Genomic DNA, 12,123 nt, shown 5'->3' with positions numbered 1-12,123 from the left:
TTTTCCAGAAAGTGTTTTCTTCATTAGATCAACTAAATCTCAGCTCTTCCTATTTTTTAACAAGTAACTCAAATATTCCGAAAAAGATTCCTTCACAGAATAATTTCAAACCATCAACATTTGGTAAGTTGCCCGCCTTTAGTGATTTTTAAAATCTTTTTCAGTATGTCGAAAAAAATAAATAAAATAATTTTTTTTTCAGTTTCCAGTTTTGAGAGCGTTTATGTAGGAAGCTTGCATCATTTAGTTTGGCTTGGTATTCAGTCTTTGCAGAACACGAACTCCATAGTTAGATGTAAACTTGCACCTTCCTTTCATACAACCCAGTTCAAAAACCTTCAATTCACTGGGACTAATTTAAATAGTATTAGTGTAGAATCCTTAAATCAACTTGATATAGATTCGTTTTTATATGCTGCAGGTATTTTTTTATTTTATTTTATTATAATATTTACTTTTTTAGTAATACTTAGCAATACTGTATAACCATTAACTTAACTAAAATACGCTAGTCTCTCTTAACTTTATCCTCTTTTAAATCATAAATCCAAATTTAAAATCCCATCCGGCAAGCTGTTGCACACTTTGCAGTTCTGACCACTGTTTGTCCCCGAGAGGGAGCTGCGAGCTCCAAACTAAATCTAAGACAGATCCCACAAAGTTGCTTATTACAGAGGCATAATGGTTGTGCGAAATCAACGGTTCTATAAAGAACTGAACGTTCGTTTCAATACTCACTGAACATTCGACAAAATTTGTATAAAATCTTTATTCAAATTTTGATCTTACACTGGTATGGCCTAGAAAATTGATGGCTATATTGATCCAGGATGTGTTGGACATTTATAGATGATAAAGTAACTTAACTGATAATATGACCCAGTGTGGTGTTAATTTTGTTAAATTAATTTATGTTTCATTTGCCCTATTTATGCCTAACCGTGAAGAGCAATACCTTAACTTGCTGGTCTTATACATATTAAAAGAAATTAAATAAAATGATTATATGTTTGTATGTAGTATTTGTTAAAAGCGTAAAAATATTTACATAATAAGTAATTTTCAGTATTTTGCGCTGGGGTCACACTTGAGGATCAAAAAGTAGGAGGTTATTTACCACCAGATCGACCTCCTATCATTCCAGCTGATGTATCTGTTCCATTATGTACAGCCGAACAGAGTAAATGGTAATGTATTTATTTGCTAGTATTTCGGCACTAGGACTTGGTGCCTGAGACTTGGTAATGATGAGGTGCTTCATCAAATAAAGAACCTTTAAGAGTTTTCAGTCTTCTTTTGTTTTCATTTAGAAAACAATGAAATTATCTATTTGTGTTTCAAGCCACCTGGTAATTTTCTAAAGAGTTTCTAGAAACAGTACTTAATGGCTGGAAATCTTTTCAGATAATTGGATTATTAGTAGATACTTATTAGAATGAATCAGGTGGAATGAAACGTTTAGAAATGATTGTGTTATAACATAAAACAAAAGGAGACTGCGTACTTTAAATAGTAGTATTTCTATTTTATGTTAAATGATTACTTCGTTTTTTTTTTAATTTTCGAAATCGGTACCAAGAACTTGCAAAATTATACTTAGCACTGAACTATATGTGGAAGGGTGACTCAGACTATTTTCGTTTTATTTTAAATTTCAACATTATGACTTTTATTCAAACTTGGACATGTTAGTCATTTTATTTCTGGTGGGGCACCTGCACGCACTACAACGTATTTGTATCCTTTTTTTAAGACCAACGTTTGATTAAGTATGCTGTGTTCGAGCAAACTATATAATTTGTCAGGTCTTGTATTGTATCAATAGTACTTTTTTAATCTTTCAAAATTTATGTATACATACAGAGAATGGGAGAGCATTGTGGGAATATTCGATGGTGTGAAGAAGTTGTGAATACAAACCAAAATCATAGAGACTAAGACTTAATCTCCACCACCTATTTTATATATATATATATTTGGCACTTTTTTTTAAAAAAAAAATTGAGACGATTTAACAGTTGCATTAAGATGAGTTTAGTGTCATATCAGATTTGATTATTTGTATACTTGAACTTGGTTTTTGCAGGTGGACAGGTGCTTGCTGCTTTTCAAAATCTGTTGGAGATTCTTTATCACAAGCCAAGAATTCTATGGCTGATTTAAGACATTTACTACAAAGAGGTTTAGAAATAGTCAGAGGTGAAAACATTCCATTACCTCTTCTTATCAATATTGCCAGGACATTTTCATTAAGGGTAAATTTTTTTCATAATTTCATCTTGTATCGTATGCCAAAAAGATGTAAACAACAGTAATCAGGTACCCATAAATCAGGAGATCAGGAGGTAAATTCGAGGAAAATCAGGAGCCAAGCCAGCAATAAAGCGCCTTTACATCCGGAAAAGACGTGTTCCCCCTCTAATTACTGATAATATATATATAAATTTTTATAATGATGATTTTTACGTTAATACCAATCCTTGAAATTCAAAAAGCTTATTCCAGCTTCTAGGGTGAAGGGACCAGTAATTGACTGCTTAAGAAAAAATTCGAGTTTAAGGTAGAATAACTTCCGTTATTTTGGCTCCAGGTGTAGGTTGTAAAATTGTACCGCTCCAGTAGGATGTACTTTATTTTATTAATATTTTAAATGCAGTAAATTCGATCTTTATGTCAACCAAAAATGACTTTTTTTGTAAGTATGTCAATGACCCAGTAATTGACATACCGAATTTTCGGTGGAACCAGTGTTTGACATGGGGTGGGACCAGTAATTGACATACAAATATATTCATGAAACGACATAAGATATGCATTCAAAATCACTTTTAAATCTAAATAAATCACCTAAATCACTTTTTCAATTGGGTTTATAACAAAAATCGGTCTTATTCATAATTAATTACAATCAGTTTTTAAATAGGCAAACCTAAATAATCTAATATTTTTCAACATTACGCTATTTTATACAGTTTTTGACGACCAACCCTTACACAACTGTCCTACTGGACAGTTTTAATTAAGTCCCCAAGCCAAGACAGGTAATTTGAATAACAGCCCTTACTTTCAACAGTACCAAGAAGATATTAGCTAACATACTTGTTAGATCGTACACAATGTCTGTCGGCTCGCTTTTATTTCTTTCTCTCAACTCTTCCGCTCTCTTATCCTTTCAAGTTTCCGCTAAATATTTTGTTACCTAAACCTCTTTTTGGGAATTTTTTTTTTGGTTCTCACTTTACCAAACTCTCTACTTCCGATTAGACTATGTGGTCACATCTTTGTTTTATCCATTCCGCCTATAACGTTGCTACTGATGGCATCTACGCGTCCTTGGGTTCGAGTTGTTGGTGCTTTCTAGTGAACAAAATTTCTCCTACGCTTCCCTTCTTTTGGAGCGCTTCGCTAATATTTTCCACAATCTGTGCTGCCAGTGTCATTTGCTTCGAAACCAAACTATCTGAATGTAATTCGTTCTTATTTTTTGCATCTAAACAGTATTTGGTTGTTTATTATTACTGAGTTACCTCTTGGGCTCATGTATATATACACTGTATATATACTCATATACACTGTGCACGTTCATTGCGTCCCGCCTCAGGTTGTAAGCATTCGCACTTACAACAGTAATAAATAAATGAAACATCAATGAAAAAAAAACTAGATTAAAAAGTAAAAAATGTGTAACATCACTAAGTCACCAACTTCTCCACTTATGTTTAATTTCGCACCTGGTACTTCTCTTGAGGGAGCTTCATTTTTCCCCTGGCCGTTTTATTTGATGGTTCAGCCATTTCCTCCCTTTCTTCTTTGGCATGTGGCAAGGACCCAAAACTGAGGGAGAATGAGAGATTTTCAAACTCCGATAAGTGGGCGTCGTTTTTATCAGTCACGTTGGCCTCGTGAAACTGTTCGGCGATCTCGACTATTCCAGTTTGTTGTTCATACATTGTTGTTCTGTACAGAATAATCATTCTGCATGCCCTCTTGAAATAAGGCGTACATTTGCTAATTCATTAATTTAAACATATTTTGTTGGAAGTTTTACTATTTATTTTATGTTGCCGATTTTTATCAATGATTTTATTTTACAATGTATTGAATTTTTAATTATAATAAAATTTATCAACCTATCTTATCATTTTCCCTGGAAGTCAATCACTGGTCTCAAACAAAAAAGCTGTAGGACTAGTAATTGACATACTGGGCAGATTGCCGTTTCAAGGACCAGTGATTGACAGCCCCATTTTAATCCTCAATGCTTCTTATAATTAAAAAAAAAAACTACATAAATTAAAGCTACAAGTAATACTAATTATAACAGAACATTGATAACCACACGAATATATGAACAAATAAACGAAAAATAAGAAAAAAGAAAAATTATTTTCTTATCAATCCTCCTTAGCAACGGCTTGTTTTTTCCTTGATTTTGAACTTTTAACACAAATAACCTTCCACGATACCAAGGAACCTTCCAATAATTAATATTTTTCTGGAACTGCTACCTAAAGGCTTCTCAATAACGAAATTGAAAGAATCACCACTAAAAACGGCACATATCCCTTATAATACCAGTTTATATCTGGTATGTCAATTACTGGTGCCCAGTCAATTACTGGTCCCTTCACCCTACTATTTTTATGAAATTTTTGAATTTTTTCACGCAATGCAATGCAAAAGGACCGAAACAAATTTTAATCAGCTGGTTTAATTATATTCTAATTAATTAATTAATTAGGGTATACGTAAAAGAAGTACATTTCTCTTGTGAGAAAGGGAAGTGTGAGATCGCACTTGAAAAAACTTGCTAAAACAAAACTTGTTAGCAATTGTGAATTCTGGGTTCTTAAGGGTATATTAATTGAATCGCAAATGAATTCAATAGTGGTTTTTGTAAGGTCATTTTACCGATAAAAATTTTCTGAAACCTTAAGTACTTCAGCAAAATTGTATTCTACTATTGAGTACTTTCTGTCAAAGTTTTTTGCTGCATAAACAACATTTTTAAATTTAATAAGAAACTCTTAAGTCAGATAGCTGGAAATCGAAATGTCACGATGATTCATTGGCTGTGTCTGTACTTTTATATTTATCAGAAATCTGGGATAATACTTGTACTAATCATTTGGAGTGAGGCCTATTGTTTTATAAATCTTCTGAACTTGCCAAAAAAGATGGGTGCATTTCGGATCCACACTCGTTCAAAAATGATGAGTTAATGGATATCTCTGTTTCGATGTTCGACTGGCATGTCCAGTTAAGGAGATAGCAACTGTTAAATAATATTTCAAATTTAACCTAATCAACTTTTTTATTTTTCATTTTCTAAGTTTCTAGTTTACAATGTAATCTCCTGTAACATTTTCATTTTTGAACTGTGAAGCATTGTCTATAAAATTAAATTTCTAAGGCAAAATATAAATTGAAATTTTGGAAACCAATGCCGAGCAGTTCACCTTTGATTTCGAATTAGATGTTGCCAAGTCCTTTCCATCGATTTCACAAAGAGAACACATAACTTCAGCTGCTGTATACTTTTTTTCACAGTGACGTAAAATTGTAGTAAGTGAAGTTTGTTAGAGATATGATTTTCTAAAAATGCTCAAATTATATTAACTATTTTTAAACGGGTAAATGTATCTAAAGAAACAATTATGAATCTATGAAACTACGTTATGCTTTCGTAAAAATCTGTCGTTTATTGATGGATTTTAATATCAAGTAACTTTTTTAGAAGATAAAAGTTTTATTTTTTAATATTTAACATTAATTTTTTTATTTCAAGTTATTTTATGGTTATTTTCGTGAATGTGGATGAAGCTAATCTAAAAACTGAGCATTAAAGGTTTACATATTGAAATCCTTCTGATAAAGTCAAAAGTTAAAAAAAGTATTGTTCTTCTTTCGGTAGGCTGCTGAGTGTGAGAAAATGGATGAAGCAGAAGGTTGTGAAGCAAGAGCTTTGCATTTATGGCAAATAGCAATTCCTCAGTTGGAACGCATAGCTGCTGGCAGCTCATTGAATAAACATCAGAAAACTAATTTAATATTTGATTTTCCCATGTTAGTGACGAACAAGTATTTTTTTTTTTTTTTAATAGAAATTAAAATATAATTTGTAAAATAAAATTTACTATAAAATAATTAACATTGAAAATTAATTTTTAGTTCTTGAAAGTTATTTCTATTTTATGAGGTTTTAAGTATTTTGTTTTTTATTTATTTTGAATTCTTTATTTTAGAAAAGATTTGGAAATGTTCGATGTAAATGGTTTGTTAGAAGAAGCAAGATACTTTGTTGGCTGTCATTTAATGAAATCAGAAAAATATGAGGAAGCTATTGATAATTTCAAAAGTCTAAACACAGCGCAGGCAGCCTTCAACCAAGCATTGGTATTACATATTAGTTGTTGTTTAATTTTTAGATTAATCTTGTTATCTCCTAAAAAAAAATTACTAACGGGTTTTTAACTTGAAGTGACTTCGTCGTACTAGAAACTTTATGGGTGTAAGACTCGAGGATAGATTCTGATTTTTTTCGAATTTTTTGGTTGACTGTAATATCACTATTATGCCAAACACGCTTTATGAAAGGGCTTTAATTTACATTTGCGTATTTGGGCAACCATTTGAGGGAAATGGCTTTAAAAGTTGAAAAGAGCAGCATATCTGGTTCGCACTTTGTTTTTTACTAAATCGAGTAATTGCCTTTTATGATGTCCTATTGGGAAGGAAAAACACTTGAAGGTTACTTTAAAGGAAAACTTTATTATTCTTAATATTTCTCTTTAGAATTATGTGTGTAATAGGAATTTGTATTAGCTTTTAGTGACCGTAAAAAATGTATATTAAGGATTCTAATAGCGAGGTACAGTGGTAAATAAATGGAGTTATGGTTTTATTTTTATTCTGGACCGATCGATATTTGAATCCTTAATGTGTGTGTAATATATAGGCAAAGAAATATGTCTTTATACTAGTAATACCTTACGCTAATATAGGCGGTGCTAATTCGTAGATCTATCAAAAATTGGCTGAACAGCAAATTAATGGATATCGTGGTGAAGAAGTAACATCAGAAATGCGCTGCAATCAAGCTGTTATGGCTTCAAAGGCGAGGGATTCACTGTTTCGCGCCAAGGATATGATTAAGGACAATCATTCTCATCCATTTCATCACAAGATTAAGGATAAATTGATTGAAGTTGATGAACTACTTTCTCGCATTGAACCAGAAAATGCAACATTATTTTCTTTGGGTAAGAATAAAGCTGATTTTTTTGAAAAGTAATTTTATTATTTTTTGGCATTAGTGATGTGTTAAACCTTAAAAAGTAATGAAGTGAGTTTTCAAAAGACCTACAAATATCCTAACAGATCTATGTTTATTGTTTTCAGGAATTGGAGAAAAAGATATCTGTAACAACACAGATGGAAACTTGTCGAATGAAAGTGGTGGTTCTCCTGTTTTAATTGCTGGAAATTCCCGGCTTAATCATTCTCACAGATTCCATCAAACTAGCACTCCTAATAGACATTATGTAAGTAGAGTATTTTTATTTTTATTATTATTATTATTTTTACGTGGATTTCAATTTTTAATGAAAATTAAAAATTTCTTTTTTTCTAGGATTTAAAGTTTCGTAATAATTCAGCAGAAATAGTAGATATATTAACAATGCAACAAAATACAAATCAACTTAAAATGCAACAAATCTTAGAACATGTAAAACTCATTTTAGAAAAAATTGAAAGTCTCACATTTGAACAGAGATCCCAAACAAGTGCAATTGAAGATTTATCCAATAAAGTTGTTAGTTTAGAGAATGACACAAGAAATGTACTATCGGATATTAAAAAAGAGGTGAAACGACCCGATCTGTATAATATGATAGAAGAAGACGAATATCCTGATGAAATGCTGCAATATCAGAATTATCCTGCCTATTACCCACCTCAAAGAAATATACAGGGTACTGGAGCAGTTGCTTACGGCGGGCCGGCAGTGCCACAATATTTCTCACCCAGAGTGGATCAGATGTATCAGGGTAATGTAGGATTTTATAATCAGGGCGCTTTGCCATTCTCAGATGGGCAGCAACTTCCAGATTTTTTACGAACTATGCAGCCAAAACTTCCACCTTCTCTTGCTACTCCTCAGGGTATTGCGTCTCTTCAAAGTTCACTTGGTCTTTCTGCAGCTGCTGCAGCGGGAACAGCTTCTCAAATTGTTGGATTAAATGCTGTTAATAGATTATCTGCTCCAACTTTCAATACTGCCTCGGCTTTGTCAGCAGAGACAAACCGTGCACCAACAAATGTAGTCATAACAACGTCGGATACACTTCCAACTGGTGTGCCATCTGTACAACCAACTCTTAGTGTTACAATACCACCTCAGCATCGACTCGGTGATATCAGTAGTTCTACAAACGCTACTTCCACATCAGCAGTAACTGCATCAACCGTGGCAGGTATTCCCTTTTCCTCTGCAAGTGTTGCACATCAGTTTCAGATACATCTTCCACTACAGGCGGAACCTCAGAAGACAACTTCTGTAGAATCAGATGATGAAATTCCTCTAAATGAATCATCAAACCAAGAATTTGATTCTACTCCTGACTTTAAACCTATCATACCTCTTCCAAAAGAAGTAGCCGTTGTTACAGGTGAAGAGCAGGAAGATGTGGTTTTTATTGGAAAAGCAAAACTTCTTAGATTTGCCGACAAGATTTGGAAAGAAAGAGGGACAGGCGATCTCAAAATTTTGAAGGATAAAACAAACAACAAAGCTAGAATATTGATGAGAAGAGAAAAAATTCATAAAATTTGTGCTAATCACTTTCTAACTTCTGACATGGAACTAATACCGATGCAGCCTAAAGGGTTGGCTTGGTGTTGGACAGCTAGTGATTTTGCAGATGAAGTTACGCATATCGAAAAGTTGTGTGCTAAATTTAAAACAGCCGAAGAAGGTCAGAAATTTAAAGAGATTTTCGACCAAGTAAAATCTGGATTAGTCATTTCTCCTGTGAAAGAAATGAGTGATGTTAGTATTTCTACTGGACAGATATCATTCCCCACAAAACCTAGTTCAACAAGTAATGTGACTTCTGCTGCCTCAATATTTTCAATACCTCCAGCAGTAACCTTTGCCTGGAAAGGAACTTCTGAAACTATCAGCTCCAATTCAATAGCAAATAAAATAACTGCTGGAGGTTTTACATTTACATCTCCACCAAAATTACCACCAGCTGAAGAAGCGAAAGTAGTTACAACTGTTGAAGCAAAAAAGGCGGAAAGTCCATTTGCTGGTTTCAGTTTTTCATCGAACCAAAATACTTCTAAACTTAATGTAAGCAACAAGGAGCAGCACAATTCACCAGAAAGTACCAAAAATACTTCTTCAGGTTCATTTTTCTCTATCTTAAATAACTCAAATACTAGTACAACGAGTGGGACATCCTCTCCTTTCCAGCAATCACAAAATTCTTTCTTAAGTTCAGGAAATTTCAAACCATTTTCTGAAAACTATTCCTTCACTTTTCATGGAGCGGGAACTAAAGTTTTCGGTGATGAAGATTCGAAATTAAGTAAATCACTGGAAGGTACAGATCAAACTTCCAAATTGTCATTTCAGGTTGCAGGTTCAAAAATATTTGGGGATAGTAACTCAGCGGCAGAAATATCTAACGTAAAAGAAATCGAATCTCCTCATCCACATGCAGATGATGAATTTATTCCAACTGCAACTTTTGAACCTGTTGTACCACTTCCAGAGTTAGTGCAAGTAGTAAGTGGTGAAGAGGGAGAAATGGTACTTTTTGAGGAGAGAGCTAAATTATACAGATTTTGTAAGGACACCAAACAGTGGAAAGAGCGAGGAGTAGGTAAAATGAAAATACTGAAAAATGAAGAAACTGGAGTAGTGCGCTTAGTAATGAGGAGAGAACAAGTATTTAAAGTTTGCTGCAATCATAGGTTAACCAGTGACATTGTTCTGTCACCTTCTACTACTTCAGATCGATCGTACAGTTGGGGAGCTAAAGACTTTTCTGAGGGTGCAGATGGAGTTAATGAAATATTTACTTTGAAACTGAAGAGTCCTGGACAGGTAATGAACATAAACCTTTTTTATTAGCATTATTACTTATTTACCATATTCTCTACTGCACAAGTAGAATAATTCCTAACAGTTATTCATATTCGGAGAATAATCAAGGATCAATAGGTATTTTCAGTTGTCTCGGAGGTTTATCAGGGATGAATGATGCTTTGAGTCTGTACGAATGAATTAGTGGGAAGAAATAAAACATTGTGTATGCATCTTCCTTTGTTTTGCGAGTTTGTAGGATTTGGATTTGCAGAGTTTGAAAGGATTTGGAGACAAAAATTTATGTTAAAAATCCATCATTTGTCGGCATTCTTCTTGTGGTTTGCCGCAAATAAATGGATTACATATATTTGTTGGCTTAATTTCTCTTCTGCCTTCCAGTGTCAGTAATTTCTTAACCTATTCTATGAAACTGGATTGTTGCAAAGTTGTTAATAACAAACCAGGATACTTGTAAAATGTAATTAATTTATACCATCTGTCTTTGGTTTCAGGCTCTTGCTTTCAAAGAAGCATTTGAGAAGGCGCAAGCTAATTTAATAGATACTTCTCCTTCCAAGTCAAAAGAGCATCTTAACAGTGAACTTCCAACATTGAAAGCAAATTACATTGAAGGCAGTTGGGATTGTTCGACATGTTATGTACATAACAATCCCCAAACTGTGAATTGCGTAGCTTGTGGCAGTAATAAACCAGGATTTACTCCTGCTGCAACCAAGGAAAGTACAACAGGATCATTTTCGAATTCTGTATCATTTGGGTTTACTCAGACAACTGTTGTAACAACTGCTAGTACTATTAATCAAGCAAAGCCCAGCATTTCAAGCCTCCATTTCCGACCTCCTGGAGCTTGGAATTGCAGTGCATGCTATGTTGAGAACAAAGAAGAAGATTCGGTTTGTATTTCTTGCAAAACCAATAAGACCAACACAAAGCCGTCAACCAATTCTGTATTTAGTAATAGCTTTACTAAATTTGATAATTCATCTTCTTTTGGTGGTACTTTGCAACCCATAACTTTTGGAGAACCTCAATCAATCGCTTGTGCACAAAAGACAGGCAGTTTTGGTACTAGTGGCTTTACTTTTGCTTTTGCGCCTAAGGACACCTCTGCAGAAGACACATTAATAGGACCAAACCAAGTGTTTAACTTTGGAGTTGACACTGCGTTACAAGGTAAGTGAATAACATACAGACATGCGTATAAAATATAGATAATTTTTTCCCCTGCAGCTTAATTTTCTTTTGACCCCATTTTACCGTATTCATCAGTAATTTACTTAAACATAGTTTTATCGATGAAAGCGCTCTCCATCTCAACAATTGGTGTTGCGTGATTTGTTAGGATAGTTTGGTTGCGCTAATCCAAACAGAATTTTTAATTAATTTTAATTTTTAAATGATAAAGTTTACGGCTATAGTATGTACACTATCATAGTTAATTTGGTAGAATAAGTAGTAATAATTAGATATGATTTCATTTTTCATTTTGAAACTAACGTGAATACTTTTTAATAATACTTTTTAGATGTACAGACCAGCAAATCAAAATTTAATTTTTCATTAAATAAGATAGCCACTCAAGCTCAGCCCATCATTACCTCACCGGAGAAACAAGAATCTGGTAGTGAACATGGAGACAGTGATCAAGACGGTAAAGACGAAAGCGATATATATTTTAAGGTAATTATAATCAAAATTCAATCCTAGTAATAATTATATTCGGTAGGGAAGGTATAAACTCATGGATAAAGCACTAGATTCCCAAGGTGAGATACCGGGATCTAATTTAGCTGACTGCTCTTAGATTTCCTGCTCCCCAGGAAATTGATCAATTTTGTCTGCAAGAGAACACTGTCCGAAGGCCATTTAAGGCCATGTAAGCTCTGAGATGTTGTCGCGCGCGCAACAGAAATAAATAAATAAATAAATAAAAGTTCTTTATTGCTTATTATTATTGTTAACCTGAAACTGCATAGCAGCGAATTCATATTCATTCTTTCTCT

At 33.4% G+C, this 12,123-nt stretch overlaps 1 protein-coding gene across 5 annotated transcripts in view; it reads left to right on the top strand.

Moving 5' to 3' along the window:
* Positions 1 to 12,123, top strand: part of Nup358 (nucleoporin 358) — a 33,722-nt gene that overhangs the window by 4,614 nt on the left and 16,985 nt on the right. For all 5 annotated transcript variants that reach the window (XM_074127391.1, XM_074127394.1, XM_074127393.1 and 2 more), the window contains exons 9-19: positions 9 to 123; positions 203 to 421; positions 1,067 to 1,187; positions 2,087 to 2,255; positions 5,915 to 6,066; positions 6,246 to 6,396; positions 7,022 to 7,262; positions 7,402 to 7,544; positions 7,634 to 10,117; positions 10,612 to 11,293; positions 11,646 to 11,800. In XM_074127391.1, the coding sequence (XP_073983492.1) occupies positions 9 to 123; positions 203 to 421; positions 1,067 to 1,187; positions 2,087 to 2,255; positions 5,915 to 6,066; positions 6,246 to 6,396; positions 7,022 to 7,262; positions 7,402 to 7,544; positions 7,634 to 10,117; positions 10,612 to 11,293; positions 11,646 to 11,800 (4,632 nt within the window). The remainder of the gene's footprint in view (positions 1 to 8; positions 124 to 202; positions 422 to 1,066; positions 1,188 to 2,086; positions 2,256 to 5,914; positions 6,067 to 6,245; positions 6,397 to 7,021; positions 7,263 to 7,401; positions 7,545 to 7,633; positions 10,118 to 10,611; positions 11,294 to 11,645; positions 11,801 to 12,123) is intronic.

Source organism: Rhodnius prolixus, unplaced genomic scaffold, assembly GCF_049639745.1.
Source record: "Rhodnius prolixus isolate KJV_2025 unplaced genomic scaffold, Rpr scaffold_3, whole genome shotgun sequence".
Taxonomy (NCBI): domain Eukaryota; kingdom Metazoa; phylum Arthropoda; class Insecta; order Hemiptera; family Reduviidae; genus Rhodnius; species Rhodnius prolixus.
Note: the sequence above shows the minus strand (reverse complement) of the source record. Positions and strands in the feature narration are given on the sequence as shown.